The sequence below is a fragment of the Bos taurus genome, chromosome 1, assembly GCF_002263795.3.
Source record: "Bos taurus isolate L1 Dominette 01449 registration number 42190680 breed Hereford chromosome 1, ARS-UCD2.0, whole genome shotgun sequence".
Taxonomy (NCBI): Eukaryota; Metazoa; Chordata; class Mammalia; order Artiodactyla; family Bovidae; genus Bos; species Bos taurus.
In genome coordinates, this window is record NC_037328.1 from 19437528 (window position 1) to 19462895 (window position 25368).

The following is a 25368-nucleotide window of genomic DNA, read 5'->3' on the forward strand; positions in this document are numbered from 1 at the left end:
CTAAGCTCTGCCTTGTGCTTTTTTTCTTCAACACGTTAAAGTCTTTATTAAAGTGAAAGTGAAAGTGAAAGTGACGTCGCTCAGTCGTATCCGACTCTTTGCGACCCCATAGACTGTAGCCTGCCATGCTCCTCCGTCCATGGGATTTTCCAGGCAAGAGTACTGGAGTGGGTTGCAATTTCCTTCTCCAGAGGATCTTCCTGACCCAGGGATTGAACCCGCGTCTTCCATACAGTCTGAGCTATTCGATGGAATTTTTAAAAGTCTTTATTAGTGGTCTAAAATAAAGTCAAACAGTACAGTACTTCAGATTCTTCAGTGGTCCTTCGTATTTATACCACTGTAGTGCCATCAGTCTCGTAAGTGTACTTGAACTACAAAAACAAAAAGAGATAGAAAAATTTGGATTTAAAAAAAAATTGTATTTTTTCCCCGAAGGTATATTTTTAAAAACTAAGATGATTACACTTTCTCATTATACACATCTTTAAATTTCTAGTCCTAAATTATTTGATCAGAAAAATCAACACTTGCTAATAAACATTGGATGTCCTTGGCTGTTCCAGATATTCCTGTTGCTGGTAAATTCTGTTGAGTATAGACTACCAGAAAAGTGCACAAATCATAAAGATACATAGCTCTCAGGGTATGTGGTATTCAAAATGTCTGCAATCTCAACAGAAAATTTACCTTTAAACCTCAGAGACTTCTGGTTTCAATGTTACTGTGCTCTTCAGTAGCGCTAGTTAACTGCAGAGTCATGTCCAACTTTGGCGACACCATGGACTGTAGCCTGCCAGGCTCCTTAGTCCATGGAATACTCCAGCCAAGAATACTGGAATGGGTTGACATTTCCTTCTCAGGGCATCTTCCCGATTCAGGGCTTGAACCCAGGTCTCCTGCACTGCAGGCAGATTCTTTACCAACTGAAGTGAAGTGAAGTTAAAGTTGCTCAGTTGTGTCTGACTCTTTTCAACCCCATGGACTAAACAGTCCCTGGAATTCTCTAGGCCAGAATACTGGAGTGGGTGGCCTTTTCCTTTCTCCAGGGTATCTTCCTAACCCAGGTGGATTCTTTACCAGCTGAGCCACAAGGGAAGCCCAAGAATACTGGAGTGGGTAGTCTATCCCTTCTCCAGCGGATCTTCCCAACCCAGGAATCGGAACCAGGCACGATCTCCTGCATTGCAGGCAGACTGTATACCAACTGAGCTATCAGGGAAGCCCCTTATCGACAGAGCTATGGTATTATTCTCTTAGTTAAGACTGGATTTCAATGAAAATCACTTTATCAAAATTATTGGCCACAAGAGGGCATCAGATGTTCTTTTTCCAACTTCCAAACTAAAGGTTGTAATTATAATCTCCCTTCTCCAAGGTAAAGTATTTGTGGTTATAGTTTAAATCACTGTTTTTCCTAGACATCTACATACAGAAATTGCTACTTGTAATGGAGAATGTTAAGTATGCCAAAGTTGTTATTATATACATGGCTTTACTGGAATCATTTTTGTTAATTAAAAAAAATATATAGTTCATTTAGGAAAATAAAAGTACCTAAAAGCACAAAGAAAGAGATGATCAAAATTAACTATAATATTTCCAGCTGAGATAACTATTTTATCTAGCAAAGTATTTTATCTAGTAGCCGAGTTACTATTTTAGTGGATGGGGATATATAAAAGAGAGAGCTTTTACTTTATAAACCTGTTTTGTTGTTATGAAATATACTCATTTTATGGTCTCACAGTTTGAAAATGTGGAACATTTTCTTATGTCATTGATTTTTTTCCTAAAACATGATTTTTAATATTTTCATGGTATTCATATTTATGTACCTTAATTGATTTAACCAGTCTTTATCATTAGCTATTAAGCTACCGATCTCTCCCCCCCCCCCCCCGGTTTATTTTTATTTGTCCATAATTGTTTATTGAAGCTTTAATGTAAATTTATTTATTTTAATTGGAGACTAATTACAATACTGTATTGTAAGCTACTGATCTCTATAGGAAATTTTTTTTTAGCCACATTATTTAAATATATATCTCCTTTGTTGGAGGTGGTTGCAGGCAGGGAGGTATTTCTTTGAAGTCCAGAAATAAATGAGCAAATTTGTTTCAGAGCTGCCAGTTTAATTTACATACATACATATCATCTATAGATGATAAATTTCTTAAGAGTCAAGTCAATAAGCTGTAAAATTTCAACAGAAAAATAGGACTGTTGCACTAAATTCAATGAAAAAAAAGTTTTGGTTTTGAATCTTATTGATCATCAAACACATATAAAGACATGAAATAAAATTTACTGATTAAAAATAAAAGTATTTAAAATTTATAAACTTTGTCTAAAGTGACTGGAACATGACAAATGTAAACTTAAATTTTTTCACCTGAGTTAAGGTCAAATAATATTTCATGTTTCCTAATATTGCCAATGTTAATACAGACCATATTTAAAATCAGATATTGATAGCTGATAAGATCAAATTATTTCATAAATAATTCTGAAAAGACAGCTTGTGAATGCTCGATAGTCACTGTGAAATCTGGACAGAAAAAACTAAAATGCAAGCTCTCTTACAGGGATTTGGCATGCAGATTTACTGTAAAATTACCCTCCCTAGCATGATTAGGATTGCCAATCAAAAAGTTTAGGTGGGAAACCATTACAAATGATCTACCCAATAAACATTTTAAATATTTAAAATGTATCAGTATACAGTCAGTCATCTAATATCAGGACTTCCTGGTGGTCCAGTAGTTGAGAATCTGCCTTGCAATTCAGGGGAAGAGGATTTGACCCTGGTTGGGGAACTAAGATCTCATATGCATGCCACAACTAAACCAGTGCACAACAATTAGAGAAGCCCACACAGCCAAAAAAATAGAATTAGGAGACCTGAATTTCATTTCTGTTTGCTTTGGTAAATCCAAACCTTTCTGAATCTTGATATTTTCATAAAATGATGTTGTTTAGTTGCTAAGTCATGTCCAATTCCTTGTGACCCCATGGACTGTAGCCCACCAGGCTCCTCTGTCCATGGAATTTTCCAGGCAAGAATACTGGATCGAGTTGGCATTTCCTATTCTAGGGGATCTTCCAGACCCAGAGATTGAACCTGAGTCTCCTGCATTGTCAGGTGGATTCTTTACCACTGAGCCACCAGGGAACCTCTCATAAAATGATACTGAATTAGATAACATAGCCCAAGGATATCTTGGGGGTTGTTTGACTTATCAAATTTAACTGCTATGTGAATTTTCATCACTTAACTATATTACAAATCTTTTGCCCATAATATTGTGAAAATTAAAATGCTACAAAATCACACACCAAAAAATGAAACCTACAAAAACATGTGTTCATCAAGTTCTGTTGGCTACTATCCAGTGTCTTGGATGTAACAGACTGTATCTTTAAGTTGGCAAGGCAGAGATTACATTTCCTTTCATGTAATTATCTTGCTTTGTGTTCTCTTGTTTCTGTGAACATATAAATCATCTTCCCCCTTATCTGGAGGTCAGAAGGCTGGTGGAGACTGAATGATGGAGGGCTGATTGTCCAAAAGGTTTCAAATCATTGGCACAGTAGGCCTCTGCATGGTGTCACTTTCCACGGTTTCACTTACTTGCAGTCAACCATGGTTCAAACATTTTTCCATTTAATATTACTGTTATGAATAAACAATTCATAAGTTTTAAACTGCACAGTTCTGGGCAGTGTGATGAAATATTGCACCATGCTGTTCATCCTGCCTGGGACATGAAGCATCCTTTTGTCCTGTGTACCCCACCTGCTAGTCACTTAGTGACCCTCTCAGTCATCAGATGAACATTCGTGTCCCGGTAACCCTTTGTGTTACTTCATGATGGCTCTAACAAGTGTAGCGATGCTGGTAATTGTAATATGCCCAAGAAAAGCCATAAAGTGCTTCCTTTAAGTGAAAATGTAAAACTTTACTTAATAAGAAAAAACTGCTGAGATTGCTAACATCTACAGGAAGAATAAATCATTCATCCGTAAATTGTGAAAAAGGAAAAAAAATGTGCTGGTTTTGCTGTCACACTTCAAACTGCCAAGTTATAGCCACTGAGAGGGGGCAGGTATTTAATTAAATGGAAAAGGCATTAAATTTGTACAATAAGATTTTTGAGAGGGATTACATTCACATAAATTTTATTATAGCATATTGTTGTAATTGTTCTACTTTATTATTATGTTATTAATCTCTTACTGTGCCTATTTATAAATGAAACAGTAACACAGGTATGTATGTGTAGGAAAAACACAGTAAACATAGGGTTCAGTATTATCTGCAGATCCAGGTGTCCAAGGGAGGTCTTGGACTGTATGCCCGGTAAGGGGGGACTACTGGATCTTCACCATCACAGTCTCCTCTCAGAATTGCAAGGTCACTGTACTGGTCTCCAGAAATGTTCTCACTGTTGACAGTTCTGGGACGCCATGAGGAAAAATGTCCTACTTAGCAACATATAAAGAACACAGTGCCAGTAGCCAACGTGACAGTTGACCTAACACGTGACCAACACATCTTCTTCAAGTGCAAGATAACTCATGTTCACCATTAGTAGTTTGTGCTGATTCCATAAAACTGCTGTGGGCAAAACCTCCATAAACTTGAAGAAACCAAGGATAAATAAACCAAGAAATACACAATGATGGGTACACTTGTGGCAATGAATTGATATGAACATAGTCAGAACTGCTCCAATTATCATCAACAAAGTTTGAGTGCATGTGCTTAATCGCTCAGTGGTATCCAACTCTTTGTGATACCATGGTCTGTAGCCCACCAGGTTCCTCTGTCCCTGGGATTTTCCAGGCAAGAATACTGGAGTGGGTTGCCATTTCCTACTCCATCAACAAAGTTTAACTGAGACTCTACTATGCATTGGTCATGTAGATGTAAACATGATCTGTCTTTGAGAAGAGTGACATCTGCTTACAGAGAGGAGACAGGTGAAGACGGAACCCTCAGTTTCCTCGGAGGGTACAATCTCAAGAAGGAAAAGATTAGGAGGAGAGCTTAGAAAGGATTGGGATTACATGGTCAGAAAAGGATAAGACCATATGCAGAATGAAAGAAAAAGAGTAACCTGGTAAAAGGAAAAAAAAAGTGCATTTCGTATCACAAAGGGCTATCTTTTGTAATATTTAAGAGCTCCCGCTCAGATGGTAAAGAATCTGCCTGCAATGTGGGAGACTTGGGTTCCATCCCTGGGTTGGAGAAGGGAATGGCAACCCACTCCTGTATTCATGCCTGGAGAATCCCATGGCCAGAAGATCCTGGCGGGCTACAATCCATGGGGTCGCAAAGAGTCGTACATGACTGAGTGACTAACACACACAATACACACACCAAATAAGCAGAATTGTGATATAAAAGAAACATGGGCAAAGCATATGAACATAGTTCTCAAAACCACAAATGGTTTTTAAACATAGGAAAAGATGCTCAATTAACTACACGGAAATAGAATTTTAAGCCATGACAAAATTTTCTTCTCAGAGATTAGGAAAGATAAAAAATGCTGGATAAGAGTATTGGTGAGGAACTGGAAGGGGATAAGTAAAGCACTCTTATCCGTTGCAAGCATAAGCTGCTACACTAATTAAAGAAGATATTGTAATGACAGCTTCAAAATAGGCTTTACTCATACCTCTCCCTTCTGGAAGTTTAAAGACATATTTGCACATAAGAAAACTGATATATAGACAAATATTACTTATAATTTTACTCATTGTATCAAAAAGATGGGATCAACTTAAGTGGCCAATTGGAGACTGGTTAAGTAAGTTACAGTGTAGCACTCTGAAGTAATATTATACAGTTTTGAAAATAAGATTATTTTAGATAGATATAGATATATAAATGATATGTAATAGATAAATAGACGTAGGATGGTCTGAGAGGATTTGTTAAATTAAAAAAATAAGTGTGCATAAAACATTATTTTTTAAAAAAACACATACGTGGAGTTTCCTTGGTGACTCTGGTAAAGATCAGCCTGCAGTGCAGGAGACCTAGGTTTGATCCCTGGGTCAGGAAGATCCCCTGGAGGAGGAAATGGTAACACACTCCAGTATTCCTGCCTGGAGAATTTCAGGGACAGAGGAGCCTGGCAGGCTTCGGTCCATGGGGTTGGAAAGAGTCGGACACAACTGAGTGAATGAACACATGATATACATGTACATATATGCAGGCATAAGCATAGAGTAAATGTTGCAGTGGAGAGCTAGCTGTGAAAGTTTAAAGGTAGGCAGAGTGTGGACTTTAAGTTAGATATTGTCCAGGAAAACTTTTGAGCAAGGGAGTGCACTGAAGTGTTTTAAGAAGATTAACTTTGAATCGGAGAGTTTTAATCAACTTTTGTCTGAACAAAGGTTAACTATAGAGAAATGGTCATCTACTCACTTCAAATATCAAATAGATTATTTCTATCTAAAGCAGTCAAAATTCATTGGAAGGACTTATACTGAAAGCTCCAGTATTTTGGCCACCTGATGCAAAGAGCCAACTCATTAGAAAAGACTCTGATGCTGGGAAAGATTGAGGGCAAGAGCAGGGGGAAGACAGAGCATGAGATGGTTGGGTGGCATCACTGACTCGATGGACATGAGTTTGAGCAACCTCCAGGAGTTGGTGAAGGACAGGGAAGCCTGGCGTGCTGCAGTCCACGGGATTGCAAAGAGTTGGACATAACTTAGTGACTGAGCAATAAGCACCTCTTCAGGTCTTCCTGAGGTTAGATGCTTCCAGTTCTCACCAAGCAAGTAGTAAATGAATGGAAAAGGATATTTCTTTTTATAAAAGCAACAGAGCTGAAACAAATCATACAAGCACGCTTTCACTGAATACTTAATTTTAGTCAGCTCTAGTACCAGATGCTAAACAGGCTAGGCATAACACATTCATGGTCAAAACTGCATCTGCTCTCTCAGAATTATCTGAGGTCCCTTTTCTGTGTGTGTTAGCCTCCTCCTTCTCCCATTCTTCAACCAAAACTTTCTAATTTCATCTCCTTCCTCAGTCCTCTTACCACCTAGCCACCCACCCCCCACCCTCCCAGAGTATGACCTCACCTTTACTTCCTGGAGAAAAGTGAGACTATCTAATTATATTCCATCCACAGTCACAATCCTATTAAATCTGCCCCCAACCTCACTGACTTTTCCCCTCAATCTCAGAAGACGTTCTCCTTGATTTCGTCAACTCAATCCTACCCACATTCCGTTTTGACCCCTTCCTCTTTCCAGACTCCTTTTCCGCAGCCTCACAAAGTAGCTAACCTTTACCCCACTCTAGTTACTGTTTCCTCTGCCTTCCTCCTTCCCTTCATGGCCAAGAATATTGAAAGAACAGTCTAATATAGCTTTCAAGTTGCATCTTATGAATCAGACATCTCAAGAGCTGGTGGGGATATCGTGGGAAGAGAAACAACAACAGTTTGGACTTGGTAGGATTTAATCTGAGTGGGGTGTGTTTTGAATGTTAACTATGTTTCTAGATCCTCCTCAGCTTTCATGCATGCTTCAACCCATAGAACTAAGGATTGGGACAACCATTCCACCAGAACTGGTCCGTCATTATGAATGACTTCATTCCCAGAATGGTTTCTGTTTCAGTCTGCTGTGCTCCAGAGGGCTGATTCGGGTCCTCTTCTCATCCCACACAACTCTCTCCTGAGTGATTTCACCCTCCCCCCACCTTTTTTTTTCTTTCAGATTTAATGTATATATATATGCCTTTAGCTTAAAAAGGCCAGAACTTCACTTTTTCACCTTACCAGGTTCCTCAAACTGTGCTTTGCATTCACAAAAAGAAGCTTGTGAAATAATCTAGTTTAGTTGTATAAGAAACAACAGTACTTTCACTTAAATCCCACAACTTAACTTGCCCTAACAACCCACTGTTCTAATACTTATGCTCTGAAATACCTCAAAGAATGGGGGAGACTCTAGGAATGCAAATCAAACTACATATAACCAAAAAACCAGAAGTAACTTCTAGGTCCAAAAGTGGGGAAAAAAAGGAATTATAGAGGATCATCTTAATGAGACATCATGCAGCTATTAAAATGGATATATATATATATATATATATATATATATATATATAAATACTTTTAACAACAGCAATACGTGAACCGTGAACTTCCAGATGTTCAAGCTGGTTTTAGAAAAGGCAAAGGAACCAGACATCAAATTGCCAACATCTGCTGGGTCATGGAAAAAGCAAAAGAGTTCCAGAAAAACATCTATTTCTGGTTTATTGACTATGCCAAAGCCTTTGACTGTGTGGATCACAATAAACTGTGGAAAATTCTGAAAGAGATGGGAATACCAGACCACCTGACCTGCTTCTTGAGAAACCTATATGCAGGTCAGGAGGCAACAGTTAGAACTGGACATGGAACAACAGACTGGTTCCAAATAGGAAAAGGAGGACGTCAAGGCTGTATATTGTCACCCTGCTTATTTAACTTCTATGCAGAGTACATCATGAGAAATGCTGGGCTGGAAGAAGCACAAGCTGGAATCAAGATGGCTGGGAGAAATATCAATAACCTCAGATATGCAGATGACCACCCTTATGGCACAAAGTGAAGAGGAACTAAAAAGCCTCTTGATGAAAGTGAAAGAGGAGAGTGAAAACGTTGGCTTAAAGCTCAACATTCAGAAAACAAAGATCATGGCATCCGGTCCCATCACTTCATGGCAAATAGATGGGGAAATAGTGAAAACAGTGTCAGACTTTATTTTGGGGGGCTCCAAAATCACTGCAGATGGTGAGTGCAGCCATGAAATTAAAAGATGCTTACTCCTTGGAAGAAAAGTTATGACCAACCTAGATAGCATATTCAAAAGCAGAGCCATTACTTTGCCAACAAAAGTCCATCTAGTCAAGGCTATGGTTTTCCCAGTGGTCATGTATGGATGTGAGAGTTGGACTGTGAAGAAAGCTGAGTGCCGAAGAATTGATGCTTTTGAACTGTGGTGCTGGAGAAGTCTCTTGAGAGTCCCTGGGACTGAAGGGAGATCCAACTAGTCCATTCTAGAGGAGATCAGCCCTGGGTGTTCTTTGGAAGGAACGATGCTAAAGCTGAAACTCCAGTACTTTGGGCACCTCATGTGAAGACTTGACTCACTGGAAAAAGACTCTGACGCTGGGAGGGATTGGGGGCAGGAGGAGAAGGGGACGACAGAGGATGAGATGGCTGGATGGCATCACTGACTCGATGGACATGAGTTTGAGTGAACTCTGGGGGTTGGTGATGGACAGGGAGGCCTGGCGTGCTGCGATTCATGGGGTCACAGAGAGTCGGTCACAGAGAGTCGGACATGACTAGGCAACTGAACTGAACTGAAGATATACAAATATGATACAATATCACGTAGGAGAAAGAAATCAAATAGAGGACGTTTACTTTAATAGGGATATTAAATATACTAGAAGAGAAATAGAACAGAAAGGTCTTTGGTAGTGATGTCATTTAGGTGAAATTATTTTTCAACTCATTTACTGTTGTTACCATGCTATCTTAATAAGGAAAGAGTTTTTCAAAATATTCCACCATTTAAGTCAGATGAAATCAAATTTAGAAGGTGTAATGAGTTAAACCAATTTTGGAACTGACACTTCTTCACTACTTTCCATACTGGTAAATATTCCTACGTAACACATGGGACAATCCCACGCATTATAGTAGTACTGGTGCATGTTCTAGACTTTTAGGAATAACCTAAACATACAGGAAATTTAATTATATGTAAATATATTGGTGTTGCTTTTCATTGAACAGTGTCAGAAAAAATGGACACAGACATTTCCTTTCTTCATGCCAAGTACTACATCACCATGACTCGACACATGTCAAAGGCAGGGTAATGGCAGATCTTGTTGTCCAAACTGAGACATTTTCTAGAGCAAAACATCTCTTGCTGTATGTATTGACAGTGAGATAACAGGCAAAGACAGAACTGTCTTGGTGAAAGGGATACAGTCACCCAATCCCATAAGATATGAGGCAAATACTGTTATTACAACACAGTAATAATCATAATGACAGCAATCAATGCTTACAGAGCACCGATGTGCTAGCCTAAGTGCCTCAGATGGACTAATCATTTTCAGAAAAATTCCACAAAGTTGGTCCTATTATTGTAGTGTTAAGGAAAAGGAGAATACAGGTAAAGTGTTTTGTCTAAGGTTACCCAGATAGAATCAAGCAAGTTGTCTTCCAAACTCATTTTATAGTATTACCCTGTCTGAAGGCCCCACCCTCACCCCACACCTACACTGACTGCCTGTTATACCAAATAAAATGTGTTCAATAAATGGATCCCTCTTGGGTACTTTTCTCTCCAACTAAAGCAGCAATCCCCTAAAAAATAAAAATCCAAAACTGAGGAACAGAAACTCTTCAAAATACCAGAAAAACCTTCTCAACAGGAACAGAAAGATGGTTTGAAACAGCTCTTCCGAAGTTCCCAGGAATACTAGTTCTCCACTGGCTGACAGCATTGGACTCCCACAATATCAAACCTTTCACACACATACACTTTTCCCCCCTTCATTTTCTTTCTAGTTCCATAAGTGAAGTGCCTGGTCTGGTCACTCACTGTCCCCTACTTCACTTCCTGAGTAACCTCCAAAGTTTTCACACACATGACTTCCATTTTCAGTCCACCCCTCACACTCTAGATCCACATATCCATGTGTCCATCCAACACTTCATTAATACACATAATAAACTTCTCAAACTCAACATGTTAAAAACTGATCTCTTTAGCTTAACTTTCAAACACTCAAAGAGTCAGGGCTCCAATCCCCACCATTATTATTTCTCTGTCATGATCTATTCTTGTCTTCATGCTTATGACTGCCACACTTGTATCTCTGGCCCTGAGTTTTCTATTTAGATCCAGGTTCAGGATTCACCTGCCTACTATCATCCTGCATAGATTCCAATGAATTCTAATAGAAACAGGATTCAATGTTTCCATTTCCCACTCAATATCCCCTCATAACCCTATGGCCAATCCATTTACTATTAGTTTTTTTTAAATAAGTATTAAAAATACAGACATGTATCTCTATAAGTATAAAGTATTTCTAGAAGGATAAATAAGAAGCTGATCATACTTCTCACTACATGCTCTTATACCTTATGAATTTTATACCCCATTAATGAACTACTTATTTAAAAAATTAACAAAAATCTGTTATGTTTCTTGAAGGAAACTGAGGACAGAAACTGAAAAACGTGAATGAGAAGGTGATTTACATTTCACTCTATATCATGTGCACTATCTATCTGAAACATTAAAAAAAAAAAAGCTGTTCATTTCACAAAAAACTGTATTAGCAACTTGAAATACAGAACTTTAAAAATCGATTTCCCTGGAAAAATAGTTTCACCTTGTCAGCAAGATTCATAAGAAAACAATCCATAATCATTTCATCAATGACTCTTTCACCTGACAAGCAGATGTGAGGTTAATAGTGTATTATGGTCATTCCATCTCTGAAATAAAGATAGTATACTCCTGGGTTAAGAATGGGGGAGACCGAAAACTATGAAAAAACTATATTGGCATAGTTACTTAGGTGCTGATATTTTTTTAGCATACCACTAACAACTAAGAAAAAAAGGAAAACTTTCTGGGAATGTATTCTGTCCAACTTCCACTATTTTATTAGTTCTGCTTCACAATTTCCAATCATCATTACTGTCATGGGTAGAATTGTGTGCCCCCAAATTCGTATGTTGCTGTTCTAATCTCCAGTACCTGAGAATGTTACCTTATTTGAAAATAGGGTTGTTGAAGACACAATTAGTTCAAATAAGGTCATTAGGGTTGGGTCTTCATCCAATGACTGGTGTCCTTATAAAAAGGGAAAACTAGGGCACAGTGACAGACACACAGAGGAACGGTGACCTGAAGTGACCCAGAGAGAAGACAGCCAACCACAGCCACGGAGAGAGGACTTCCCTCACAACAATCAGAAGGAACCGACCTCCTCCACCAAGAAAGCTACGAGAACTAAGAAAGAAACTCACCAAAGTTTTAGGATGCAAGGTTCATGTACAGAATTGTGTTGCTTTTCTATACTCTAACAATGAACTATCACAAAGAGAATTTAGGAAAACGAATCCCATTTACCACTGTATCAAAAAGAATAAAATACCTGGAAATAAACTTAACCAAGGCGATGAAAGACCTATACTCTGAAACTATAAGACAATGATGAAAGAAACTGAAAACACAACCAAACGAAAAGAAATTCCATGTTCATGGATTGGAGGAATATTGTTAAAATGTCCATATTACCCAAGGCAATCTATCAATGCAATGCAATCCCTATCAAAATACCCATGACATTTTTTAAAAATTTTATATTTTTCAATTGAAGGATAATTTCACACATGACATTTTTTATAGAACTAGAACAAAAATCCTATAATTTATTTGGAACCACAAAAGATCCCCAATAGCCAAAGCAACCTTGAGGCTAAAGAACAAAGCTGAAGAAATCATGCTCACTGACTTCAGACTATACTACAAAGCTATGATAATCAAAACAATATGGTACTGGCACAAAAACAGATAAGTGGAACAGGACAGAAGACCCAGAATAAGCCCACACACCTATGGCCAATTAATCTATGACAAAGGCAGCAAGAACACACAATGGAGAAAAGACAGTCTCTTCAGTAAGTGGTGCTGGGAAAACTGGACTGCCACATGTAAAAGAATGAAATTAGAACATTTTCTCATACCATACAGAAAACTAAACTAAAAATGAATTACAGACCTAAATATAAGACCAGAAACCATTAAACTCCTAAAGGAAAGCAACCATTAAACTCCTAAAAGAAAGGGAAAATACGCTTTGAAACAAATTGTAATATTTTGTTGGATCTATCTCCTAAAACAAAGGAAACAAAAGCAAAAATGAGCAACTGGGACCTAATTAAATTGAAAAGCTCTTGCACAGCAAAGGAAACTGTCGACAAAACAAAAAGACATCTTACTAAAAGAGAAATGTGCAAACAATACAATGGGTAAGGGTTTAATATCCAAAATATATAAAATGTTCATGCAACTCAATATCAAACAGACAAACAAGCTGATTAAAAAATGGGCAGGCAGTGGGAATTTGGTGGATGACTTGGGGAACCCAAACAGGGGCTAACAACCTAGAAGGGTGGGGTGGGGAGGGAGATGGGAGGGAAGTTCAAGAGGGAGGAGATATATATATATACTTATGGTTGATTCATGTTGATGTTTGGCAGAAACCAACAAAATTTTGTAAATTAATTAATTTTCAATTAAAAATAAATATTTTTTTAAATGGGCAGAAAACCTGAATAGATACTTTTTTAAAGACATACGAATGGCCAAAAGGTACACATGATATGATGGTCATCACTAATCATCAAAAATGCAAATCAAAACCACAACATAAAAAAAAAAAAAACACAACATTACCTCACACCTGTCAGAATGGCTATCACTGAAAAGTTACAAATGAATGTTGCTGAGGATGTGGAGAAGACAGAACCCTTGTATACTGTTGATGGGAATGTAAATTGATACAGCTACTAATGAAAATATTTAGCTACTATGGAAAAGGCTGTATATTGTCACCCTGCTTATTTAACTTATATGCAGAGTACATCATATGAAACGCCAGGCTTGACGAAGCACAAGTTGGAATCAAGACTGCTGCAAGAAATATTAATAATCTCAGATATGCAGATGACACCACCCTTATGGCAGAAAGCAAAGAGAAACTAAAGAGCCTCTCCATGAAAGTGAAAGAGGAGTGAAAAGGCTAGCTTAAAACTCAACATTCAAGAAACAAAGATCATGGCATCCAGTCCCATTACTTCATGGCAAATAGATAGGGAAACAATGGAAACAGTGACAGACTTTATTTTCTTGGGCTCCAAAATCATTGCAGATGGTGACTGCAGCCAAGAAATTAAAGACGCTTGCTCCTTAGAAGAAAAGCTGTGGCAAACCTAGACAGCATATTAAAAAGCAGAGACCTTACTTTGCCAACAAAGGTCCGTCTAGTCAAAGCTATGGTTTTTCCAGTAGTTATGTATGGAAGTGAGAGTTGGACTATAAAGAAAGCTGAGCTCTGAAGAATTGATGCTTTTGAATTGTGCTGTTGGAGAAGACTCTTGAGAGTCCCTTGCACTGCAAGGAGATCAGTCAATTCTAAAGGAAATCAACCCTGAATATTCATTGCAAGGACTGATGCTGAAGCTGAAGCTCCAATACTTGGGCCACCTGATGCAAAGAAACAACCCACTGGAAAAGACCCTGATGCTGGGAAAGACTGAAGGCAGGAGAAGGGGACGACAGACGATGAGATGATTGGACGGCATTACCAACTCGATGGACATGAGCTTAAGCAAGCTCTGGGACTTCTTGATGGACAGGGAAGCCTGGCATGCTGCAGTCCACAGGGTCACAAAGAGTCGGACATGACAGAGTGATTGAACTGACTGACTGACTATCGAGAGTAGTATGGAAGTCTTTCAAAAACTAAAAATAGAATTGTCATGTGATCCAACAATTCCATTCCTGGGTATACAGTCAAACAAAATGAAAACACAAATTTGAAAAGACAAATGTACTCTAATGTTCATAACAGCACTATTACAATAGCCAAGACATGGAAGCAACCCAAGTGCCCATCAACAGATGATTGATTAAGATGTGGAGAAGGAAATGGCAACCTGCTCAAGTATTCTTGTCTGGGAAATCCCATGGACAGAGGAGCCTGGTGGGCTACAGTCTATGCGGTTGCAAAGAGTGGGATATGACTAACCCACCACCATATATATATATATCTATATCCATATATATAAATTTCATATATTTATATATATATATAAAACCTCACATATATATATAAAATGGAATACTGCTCATCCATTAAAAAGAATGAAATTCTGCCATTTGCATCAAAGTGGGTGGACCTGGAGAATATTATACTTGGTGAATTAAGTCAGAGAAAGACCAATACTGTATGATATCACTTGCACATGGAATAAAAAACTAATACAAGTGAATATATGTGCAAAACAAAAAGACTTACAAATATAGAACTTGTGGTTATCAGCAGAGAGAGGGGGAGGAGAGGGGTATGGGATTGAGAGGTACCAACTATTATGTATAAAATAAGCTTACAAGTATTCATCATCCAGCACATGGATATACAGCCATTGTTTTATAGTAACTTTGAATGGAGTATAATCTATAAAAAAAAAATACTGAATCACAGTGCTGTACACCTGAAATCAATATTGGAAATCCACTAACTATACTTCAAATTTTTTTGGAAAAGGAACCAATCCTACCATAACCTTGCTCTCAGACCTTTAGCCTCCAGAACTGTGAGACAGTAACTTTCTGTTTCTTAAGTCACCCAATTTGTGGTACTTTGTTATGACAGCCCCAGCAAACTAATACAACTATACGCAGAATTAATCATAAATGACCAGGTCTGTTTGGGAGACTAATCATTTTCAGAGACTTGAAAACAACTGACATAATGCCATCTAAAAAATTTTTTTTTCATTAGAAATTAAATCTTCTAAGATATGGTGCTTTATTTACCTAAGTAGGTTTCCCTAAATTCTGAAATATTATTTTGATATTCAAATTAGGCCATGATATCTAAAGCATTTAAGTTTTTTGGTCTCACTGAAGGTGGACTCAAATACTTCTCAAAGTTCGTGAAGCTCAAGAAAAACCATTCTACCACAAGTGACGTAGCAAGGACACCAGTCATCTGCACAGTTTTCCAAACCATTCAGAAGTTCCCAAGTTTGGGTGATTATTGAAAATAACCTGGGAGAGACACAGACCCACTGACCTTACCTGAACCTACTCAGAATCTCTGAGGAGGGTTTTAGAAATGTATTTCTCCAATGCTTCTCCACCGCTCTAGGTTGGTATAATAACTAGCTTGTTTCTGTGTTGGCTCTTATTGAGTCAGTTCACCTAGTCTTTATTTGCACAAGTTATCTTTTTAAGCCCTATGCAGAATTTTCCGTCACCACACTTACTCACCCTTTTTCTCTTGATACTGCCTTCTTGGAAGAAATCAGGCCAATTGTCTTACGAAACATATGACACATGCCCATAACGTCCCTTCCAAAAATTTATTCGGCATTTACTAAGCAATATGCAAATTAGAGTTAAGAACTGGGGATAAAAGTCAGTCAAACTCATCAAGAAGATATATTGAGCATGCTGAACAGTTAGAATGCAAAAGGTTCTGTGCCATAAAGACCCACACTGGCAATGTTGAGGGTCCTGCACCCCTAGCTTAGCTTGAGTTGAGGGCAGGGTTGTGAATAGGAAAAATGATTCCAAGGAGACAAGAGTGTGGGCTGATACGGGCAGGCAAATATGCACTGGGCAGATCAACAAGGCTGGGCTCCTTTCTGGTTGAGGAAATGGTATGTTCACAAAGTTATGAGACCGTGCCCTTTATTTCTGCAGTATGGCTATCACAGAGATGCACCTAGAACTGCACAAAAAATAAAGCACAGGGAAATGGAGTGGTCATGAGAGACCTTCTATATCAGCTTAAGATGATCTGGTTTAAATTTCAATACGATCAGATTTACACTTTAAGACAACCAATCCGCTAGGACCACAGACAACAAATGACTTAGGGAAAGACAAAGTCAAGATAATGACGGCTTTTAGCACTTTCTCGGCAGCTAACATCAGATGTCACCTCTGTAATTTCCTGTGTCTTCTTCTCACCTGCTCTCATTCTCCAATAGAGTTAGAATTTCCAAGCTCAGCACTTAAAACAAGAAACACACTGATCGAGAACCTAGTCCTTGGTTAACTGGACTAAAATTTATTTCTCAGTGCTTCATTAACTCTGGAAATTCTACTTTCTCTGCAGTTATCTTAGGATGACTTTTTTCCCCTGTAAATAGTTTAAAAATTTAGAAAAATCATATAAGTAGAAAAACAACAAATCCAATATGATTTATACATCAGAAATACCAGCAAGAAAAACAGCTGAATTTCTAGCACTGGCTTCCTGATCTTTTTCAGTTGCCTTTGCCACATTTAGAAATTACATTTGTTTACACCTTAGAGTTGAACCATTTTTATTTAACAACAAATTATTTCATGCTCAAATTTGAGACAAAAATTTTGTCTCAATTTCAACAGTTTTGCCATTTGGCACTTAATTATCCAGAAGTATGATCTGGCCTTCAGAAATGCATGATTAAAATATGATCTAAATGAAAAGCATTGAATTATACTTAGTAGTTTCACTAAGCCTATATTACTGTAATCTTGATGCTCTGAAAATCTGTGCCTCCCTATCAGCATCCCAGCAAACAGAGATAAATGCAAAGAATTTTCATCGTTATATCAATTTTATTTCTTTAAAATCTTTCAACATCCCCTGTGATGCAGGTATTTTTATCCCCGTTTTAAACACCAGGCAACTGAAGTGAAGCAAAGCATCTAGTAATAAATGGTACTCAGATATGTCTGACTCCAAACTCTATGCTCTCCTTTTAATGTGAGTGGAAAGCTTCACATTAGTATAAACCACTGATTCTCAACCAGGGGTGGTTTTGTCCCACCCCAGTGACTATTTGGCAACACTGAAGACATTTTTGGTTGTCACCTCTTGGTGGGGAGGGCAGGAGCTATGGGCATTTTGCAGGTAAAGGTCAGCAATGCCGTTAAACATCGGCAATGCACAGATAGTCCCCAGCAACCAAGAATCATCCATCCCCAAATGTTAAAAGAGCCAAGGTTGAGAAACTATAGTAAAAACAAAATATTTCTCAAAATATCTTCTTACAAAAGCTTTACTACCCCATTTTTTCTGAAATCACTGTTTAGAGTCAATGAAAATGGCTTTAAGCATAACTAGATGTATGTGTATTTAATACATATATGCATGAACATTTTTCTTTTTGGCCATACCATGGGGCACGGGGGATTTTAGTTCCCCAACCAGGGACTGAACCTAAGCCCCCTGCATGGGAAGCACGGAGGCTTACCACGGGGCCAGCAGGGAAGCCACTGTACACACATTTTCAATGTATCTGAAAACTCTTGAGTTTAGACTATAATTGTGACATGATCCTCCATGGAAGTTTGGAGGCTTCAACCCCAAAAACATTGTTATACACTGTCAAATAGATGCACAGGACTGGAGAAATTTTCATGGATAAGTTTTCATTGATGTGTGATTGTTCTGATCTTTACTTTGTTTAATAAAAGATGCAAGGGGGGTGCGGGGGAAGAAACCCTGGCTCAAGAAAGCAGGGAGAACAGTAATATTGAAACGTTATAAAGTAGACTTTTTTTTTTTTTTTAAATAAGAGGCACAATGAAGCCACACCATGAGGCAAAACATTGCTTTCTTGATTTTATTTTCAAAGTACACAAAGTCACAAAACTAGAGCAAGTTTTTGGCTTTTTTCAAACCAAACTTTGTTCTTACAAATTTCAAAATCTGCACCATTGGATATTTAAGCCAGAAACTTGAAATACAAAAAAATCATTTTTGAAACTGACACTCGCAGTTCTCTACTTGCATGTGTGAAGTGTCAAAATATTTCTTCTCAGTAGTACATTTGTCACAACAATTCACAGTTAGGGATGAGAACAGGACAATCAGTGAACTGTGGCTCTCTCAATGCTTGTGTCATAAAATAAGTTAGTAGAAAACAGAGTTCTTTGGAGCTTTTAGTGTTTGAGGTCTAAACCAAACTCGACTGACATTTACCACACTCTGAAATCATTAACTAGGATATTTTGCAAAACTAGATTTTAATTAACAGTGAGAAGCCAAAACAACAAACGTGTGTTGGTGTTACCTTTCATAAGACAAACAGAACCACAATTCACCAATGTATACATTGTTCGTTCCTATTTCTATTAGGTAGAATTTGTGCTCAGTTATGAACCATTTTAGTGTCAAATGAGTAAAAAAGGTCTAACTACAGAACACGTCGCCTTTATTGCAAGAATATCCAAAGGCATTTGAAATATTAAAACTTGCCCAGAACATTTCTACTACTAAACACAGAAATATTATAAAGATATATATAATATACACATATATATAATATGTCACAAGCCACTAAAAAGTTAAAATTGTGCCAACATTTTCTACAAACTACTCCTTACATGACACATCAAAGCATTAACCACAAAAAATATGAAATTTTTTTCTTTGCACACTGGAATAAGGCCATCTGAAAGCCTTAAACACTATGGAGATGAAAAAAGATTAGAAAAAAACTTTCAACGTTTATATAACTTCAAATTTACATGCTGCACGCACACAGAAAGACAGAATAGTTAAGAAGCCATACATTACAGGACTGGATATCCAACTTCATGCAATGAATTCTTTTCATATTTAATCAAATTGTCTTATCTGCCCCTTCACCTGCTACAAATTTCCAGAACTCAATCCTAAAAATCATCTTTTTAGTAAGAACCATGTCTTCATACCAATAATCTAATCGTGTTTCTTGAATTAACCTCCCTATAAGACACCCTCAGTCTGTGTTTCCATTGTAACAACTCCATGACAGCCCAAATTTAAAGGTTATCTGCCTGGAATAACTGGCCAGTTTAATAAATTTTGCTTTTGATCTCCATTCAGGGAAATATTAGTAAGGTTGCCATATGAAAACAAACACCTGTAACCTACATATTCACAATACAGAATTATAACCTCTATATTTCTTTTAAAGTTACCCCAACTAACTCAAAAATACGGTGTCAATCTCTTAGGTACAAAGTGGAATAGAACAGCCTTGCTTTGATGGTTCAGTGCTGTCCTTGACTGATGTTTCAAAATGCTTGAATAATAATCTTTTGTTGACTTGCTTGATGATTACCAACAGTAATTCTAGAACACATCTTTGATCTCTAGTTCAGTGGAAACTCTCAGTCAGAATTATTTAGGAAGTTACCAGTACTATCTGACTTTTGGATTCACTGAAATGTACAAGTGGCTGGAGATAAAAACTGAAAACTGAGTTCTGTCCTCTAAACTCAACCACATCTAACAGGTCTCTTGAGGTCATGACAGTGGCCTTTTTTCCTGAGCTTGTTTCTCAGGCTGTAGGTGGTAATGGACCTGAATTGGAAGGAAGCATTCTGGAAGAGACTCTACAGCCAAATCATAGATTAACTGCGAAGTCTAAGGGAAGAGAAAACAATGGGGGGTTTCCCGGATGGCACTAGAGGTAAAGAATCTACCTGCCAACGCAGGAGACACGCAAGAGACGTGGATTTGATCCCTGGGTAGGGAAGACCCCCTGGAATAGGAAATGGCAACCACTCCAAGATTCTTGCCTGAAAAGCACTTTTGGAAGAGATTCTACAGCCAAACCCCAGATTAACTACAAAGTCTAAGGTAAGGAAAGCCTTACATATGTCCACTTTTTGTAGGGATTTCTACTTATACTGATAGCATACTTTTCATTACAAAACTGGGACCAGGAAGGACCAAAATTCTTATTAGTAATGTCTGTGCTTGGTTATTTACTTCTATAATACCTTATATATTTTATTCATATAAAACAGATCAGAGCTCTGATATTCAAAAATAGTTATTATTATAAAATCAGAAACACAGTCAAAGAGTGTAGGGGATGTTGACATTTTAAAAACTTTATATGAGTAACACAATCAGTTACCTTGTATCCAAAAAGAACAGGAAGAGGCAAGACTGAAGGTATGAAGATAGATAGGTATCACAGTGATGCATTTCCAGGACCAGTACCTTCACCTCTAAGCACCTTTCAGGTGATAGCTAGCTCATAGGCACCAGAAATTCATAATACAACTAAATTACCCAAAAGGCACGGATGAAAATGTTAACGTAAGTATAAAAGCAACATTATGTAACGTTAAAAACCTATGTTAAAAATGCTTCCAAATATGTAAAACTATACACGAATCCATTACACATTCAGCTTTAATTTGCCATTAAAAAATGTATACAATACTCTGTCTAATCATAAATACATGCCAACATTAATGTATAATGTAGCATTTACCACCACAGCACCCAAAGAGATGAACAGAAACCAACTCCCTACTAAAATCTAGGGAAAAGGTTTTAGAGCTAGTGAAATAATTTATTGCAGACCTTATTACTATAAAGAAACTGTTGGCTCATTCTACTAAATCCACACTCCCTCACAATCTTAAGGGAAATACAATAAATTCACTTTCATCTACTAAAACAGTATTTAACACATTTGGCAGTAGGAGTATTTTTCTAATTCCTTTTCCTTTCATTTCTCTCTCTCTTTTTTTCTTTTAAAAAGATTAAGTCACTTCCACAAAACTAAGACAAACTTTTCCAAGCTCAACTTGATTTTCTGAAACTACACAAGACATGTTGGCCATACAATAGCAACTGTACATCCTCCCAAGTCTGAAATACAGAATTGACAGAGGACACTTACTAGTTTAAAATGTAGTTCATCATTCTAAGTCTATGAAGAAAATATCCTCCAGGAACTGCATTCAAGAGGGTAAATTTCAGATTACCTTTCTAGAACATATACTATGCAACACCATCACAAACACAAAAGAACCGAACCAGGAAAACAAAAAATTCTTCAATTTAGAACCAATAATTTAGAGAATGACAATCTGTAATTGCCAAACAATAAATGAGTTATAATTTTTTTTCTTATTAGGAAAATATCACCTAAAGCGCAGGGCCAGCATTTACTTGGCAACTGCAAAATACTCTACATTTTTGTTAACAGGCCACTGTTCTGCAGACCACCACAGGCCTCGGGGCACTGGAACATTAATCAACAAAATCCATCCTCTCCTCACTATTGCACCACGAGTATCATCACTGTATACAGGTAACAGCAAATTTTCTAAACGAATCAGATAAATGCTCCTTTAATTTAGCATACCAAAGAGCCTACTATGTCCCTGCCACCCACAGCAATCTATCCATTAAATACTTAAGAAGTCATTTCATATCCAAGGCTTATGAATGACACGGAACTAGGTGATTTCTAGAACCCTGTAGTGTTTCCTAGTTATTAGAGACATTTCAAACACAAAGCTTTCAAAGAAGTGAAAACAAGAACAAACATAAATGCATCTAAGTCTTTTTGCCATGAATCTTTCTTTACCGATTTTGAGGGGTTAGGGGAACACTATCGGGTCACATAAATTACGTGGAAAAAAAGCAATCTGAAGACAATGGCAGAAATTTCAGATGATTCAAGTATCAACTTGGTGTGCACCAAAGTTCACCAATTTCTTTCTTCACCTCTGATTTCATATTCAAAGTGCCACATCTGACTTAAGTATTGATATTCAGAAACCTATAAAGTCAAGCTCTTAAAGGAAATATTATTTAGATAGTGAATCTCCTCAGAACTTCAATGCCTTTACTATTTCAGTATAACCAAACAAAACTTTTTGATGTTTTTTCTTACAGTTTTTGGTTAGCTTTTCTTTTTTCACCTATTTTGAGGCTGGTAGCAAAATGTACGGATGTTCATATTTCCAGAGGACAGCATGGGTGACGGGCACAGAGGCTCTACACTATGGACCCGTCCTTGCTCTGCGCTGGAATCATCACAGGCACCGCCCCCATCCTACTGAGATTAGGGGCCGCTACCTTGGCGGGTGGGAGCGTCGGACTCTGAGGAGCGCGTTCCAAGTCCTCGCTTGGCACCTGGTTGTACTGAGTCTTGGAATATCCTTCCATGTTGGACGGGGACATGGATCCCAGGGATGAGTGATTGCTGCCGATGTAGCTTCTGGCAGTGGACGTACGGCTCTTGGGAGGAGGCACGTCTTCTCTAGAAAGCGAAGATCCCAAAGAACGTTTCTAAAAAATCTTAGACTATGTGAGCTGTGAATCATGGGTAGGGATGAGGGAAGAGCCGCTATTTAAGCATCAGGTGTGTAACAGTGCAAGTGACACACAGAAAACAAGCACAGGAAGGCATAATGTCAGCAACTGTGTGTTTGGCCCGAGTTTATCAATACAGAGTTTCCATCTTCACACACAACGAAATGTGGGTTTTACAAAAATGCATGACTCTATAATGTTGTCTCACAAAGAACAAACCTCAAATGTTTTCATATTCTAGTATCACTGATCTAGATAACCTAGTTATAGTCGTGTAATACTCCATAGTCAATAAACTGACAGATATTTCAACCAAAAAAAAAAAAAGATAAAATATTGTTTTTATTATGAAAGCTACTCATCTAAGACTTCAGCTGAAAACTTAGCAGATTTAAGTTTGCAAAAACTGAGAAGCAGGCATAAGAATTTTCATAATAAGCACTGACATAGAATATATATCTGAGTCACTTCTGGTACACTTCAAAAAGAAAAGTGCCAGACCCCACCCCAGACTCAGCAAATGTCAATTTTCTGGGTGTTACTTTGGTCATATGTTGTTATTCTTACAAGATCTATAATTCAATGTTATAATTCACTTCTAGTTAAGATCTACTGGTTTAGAATATTTTTAAAAAAGTAAATCACATTACCAATAGATCTATTAACTAGCTACGTCACTAGATACAATCAGACGTTTAAAAAACAAACTAACCAACCTTAACATCTTCATTTCTTGAAAACTGCATGCCTGTACTTTAATGGGAGAAGGCAAATAGCCTTGAGATAACCATTCAGCAGTGGTTCTTAAAGTAGGGCACCAAGTAGGGGAGAGGTTAGTTGGCTCCACACACTTGAAATAAGTATTAAAATGCTTGCAAATGTGTTAAGGGGAAAAGCTACAGCTTTCATCCAGTCCTCATGCGGCCAAATGCTTCAGATGGTTAAGAGAACTAATGCTTTAATGACGTAATAAATTCAGTATATCAGTCAACTCCTGTGTCACTTAATTACCTGATATCATGGTGAACCTCCTTTTCGTATTTTTCTTCTCTGCGCTTTTTATGACAGCAAAAGACAATAAGAGCAATAAGCACAAGCGCAAGCAAAGTTCCTATAACAGCTCCTGCAATTGTCCCGGCTCTGTTTGAAGCTAGAATAAAATGTTAACAAGAAAATAAATAATAGTAAAAACAACACAAAACAAAAATACTTTTTACCTAGTCATATTTAAGGTAATGATACACAATAACAGATTGATTTCATTGCATATATTAACTTTAAGAGACAAATTAGCTAGCTTTTTCTGGTCGGGGGAAAATCTACTAAACGAACTTTCTTCTGAACTGTATAATCTATTTCAAGGATAAAAACAATAAAACCACTCTGAAAGATTTTACTATTCACAGCTAGGTTGGCATAAGAATGTTCTAAATAATTTGTCCTTAGTTGCATGCATGCTAAATCACTTCAGTCGTGTCCACCTCTTTGCGACCCCACGGACTATGGACCGCCAGGCTCCTCTGTCCATGGGATTTTCCAGGCAAGAATACTGGAGCGGGTTGCCATGCCCTCCTCCAGGGGATCTTCCCAACCCAAGGACTGAACTGCATCTCTTATATCTCCTGCATCGGCAGGCGGATTTTTTTTACCAGTAGAGCCACCAGGGACGCCTTACTTACATTGGCTAAATATGGTACAAGAATTAACTTGACAACTCTTGCCTCCATAATGGTGCTACAATAATGAAGGTTTTATTAATAAAACGTAGTACTTCTTTCCCTTCCATGTCTTAAAAAAGCGAGTAACCAAGCCAGAGTGCTTTGCTCAAAGGCAGCATGCCACTGCCCATCACACACACTTGCTGATGGAACCGAAGGTGACTGCATAAACATCACGAAACCACCTTCTCAGAGCACAGGGAAGATACTTACGAGGAACGACATCCAGGCGCAGCAGGCACTGATCAGAGCCCACTCTGTTTCTGACCGTACAGGTGTATGTCCCGGAGTATTCGGCACTGGCATTTTTCACAGATATAACAGGTGATGTCATTTCTATGGGAAGAAAGAGGGGGTGAGGGAGCAAAACCCATTTTTATAATAACAGACTGCTGAGTTTCTAGTAAGGCAAACCCTACTTGGTTGACAATCCAGGTAAAAGTGAGACAAACTCAAGCGAGACGCAGAACAAACAGAGCAAGACACGTGCATGTCTCCTGAATGCAAACCATTGCGCCTCCGGTTCATTCATGTCAGAGCCAAAGTAATCATGAACCCTTTGGTCAGGCACAAAGTCTCTGCTGAAACAGAGCCACACTGATGATAAAAAAAATACTCTGTGGCATGAAAGCTCTTAGGTGCAGCAACAAGATCTGCAAAATGTATCTCATCCCACCAGACAGA

At 37.9% G+C, this 25368-nt stretch overlaps 1 protein-coding gene across 3 annotated transcripts in view; it reads right to left on the minus strand.

Moving 5' to 3' along the window:
- Nucleotides 1–55: 55 nt before the first annotated feature.
- Nucleotides 56–25368, minus strand: part of CXADR (CXADR Ig-like cell adhesion molecule) — a 64779-nt gene continuing 39466 nt past the window's right edge. Inside the window, exons 5-8 of one of the 3 annotated variants that reach the window (XM_010800939.4) lie at nt 24898–25020; nt 23978–24116; nt 22730–22913; nt 56–374 (exon numbers count right to left, since the gene is read on the minus strand). In XM_010800939.4, coding sequence (XP_010799241.1) covers nt 333–374; nt 22730–22913; nt 23978–24116; nt 24898–25020 — 488 coding nt within the window. In that variant the 3' untranslated portion in view covers nt 56–332. 3 annotated transcript variants of the gene reach the window in all.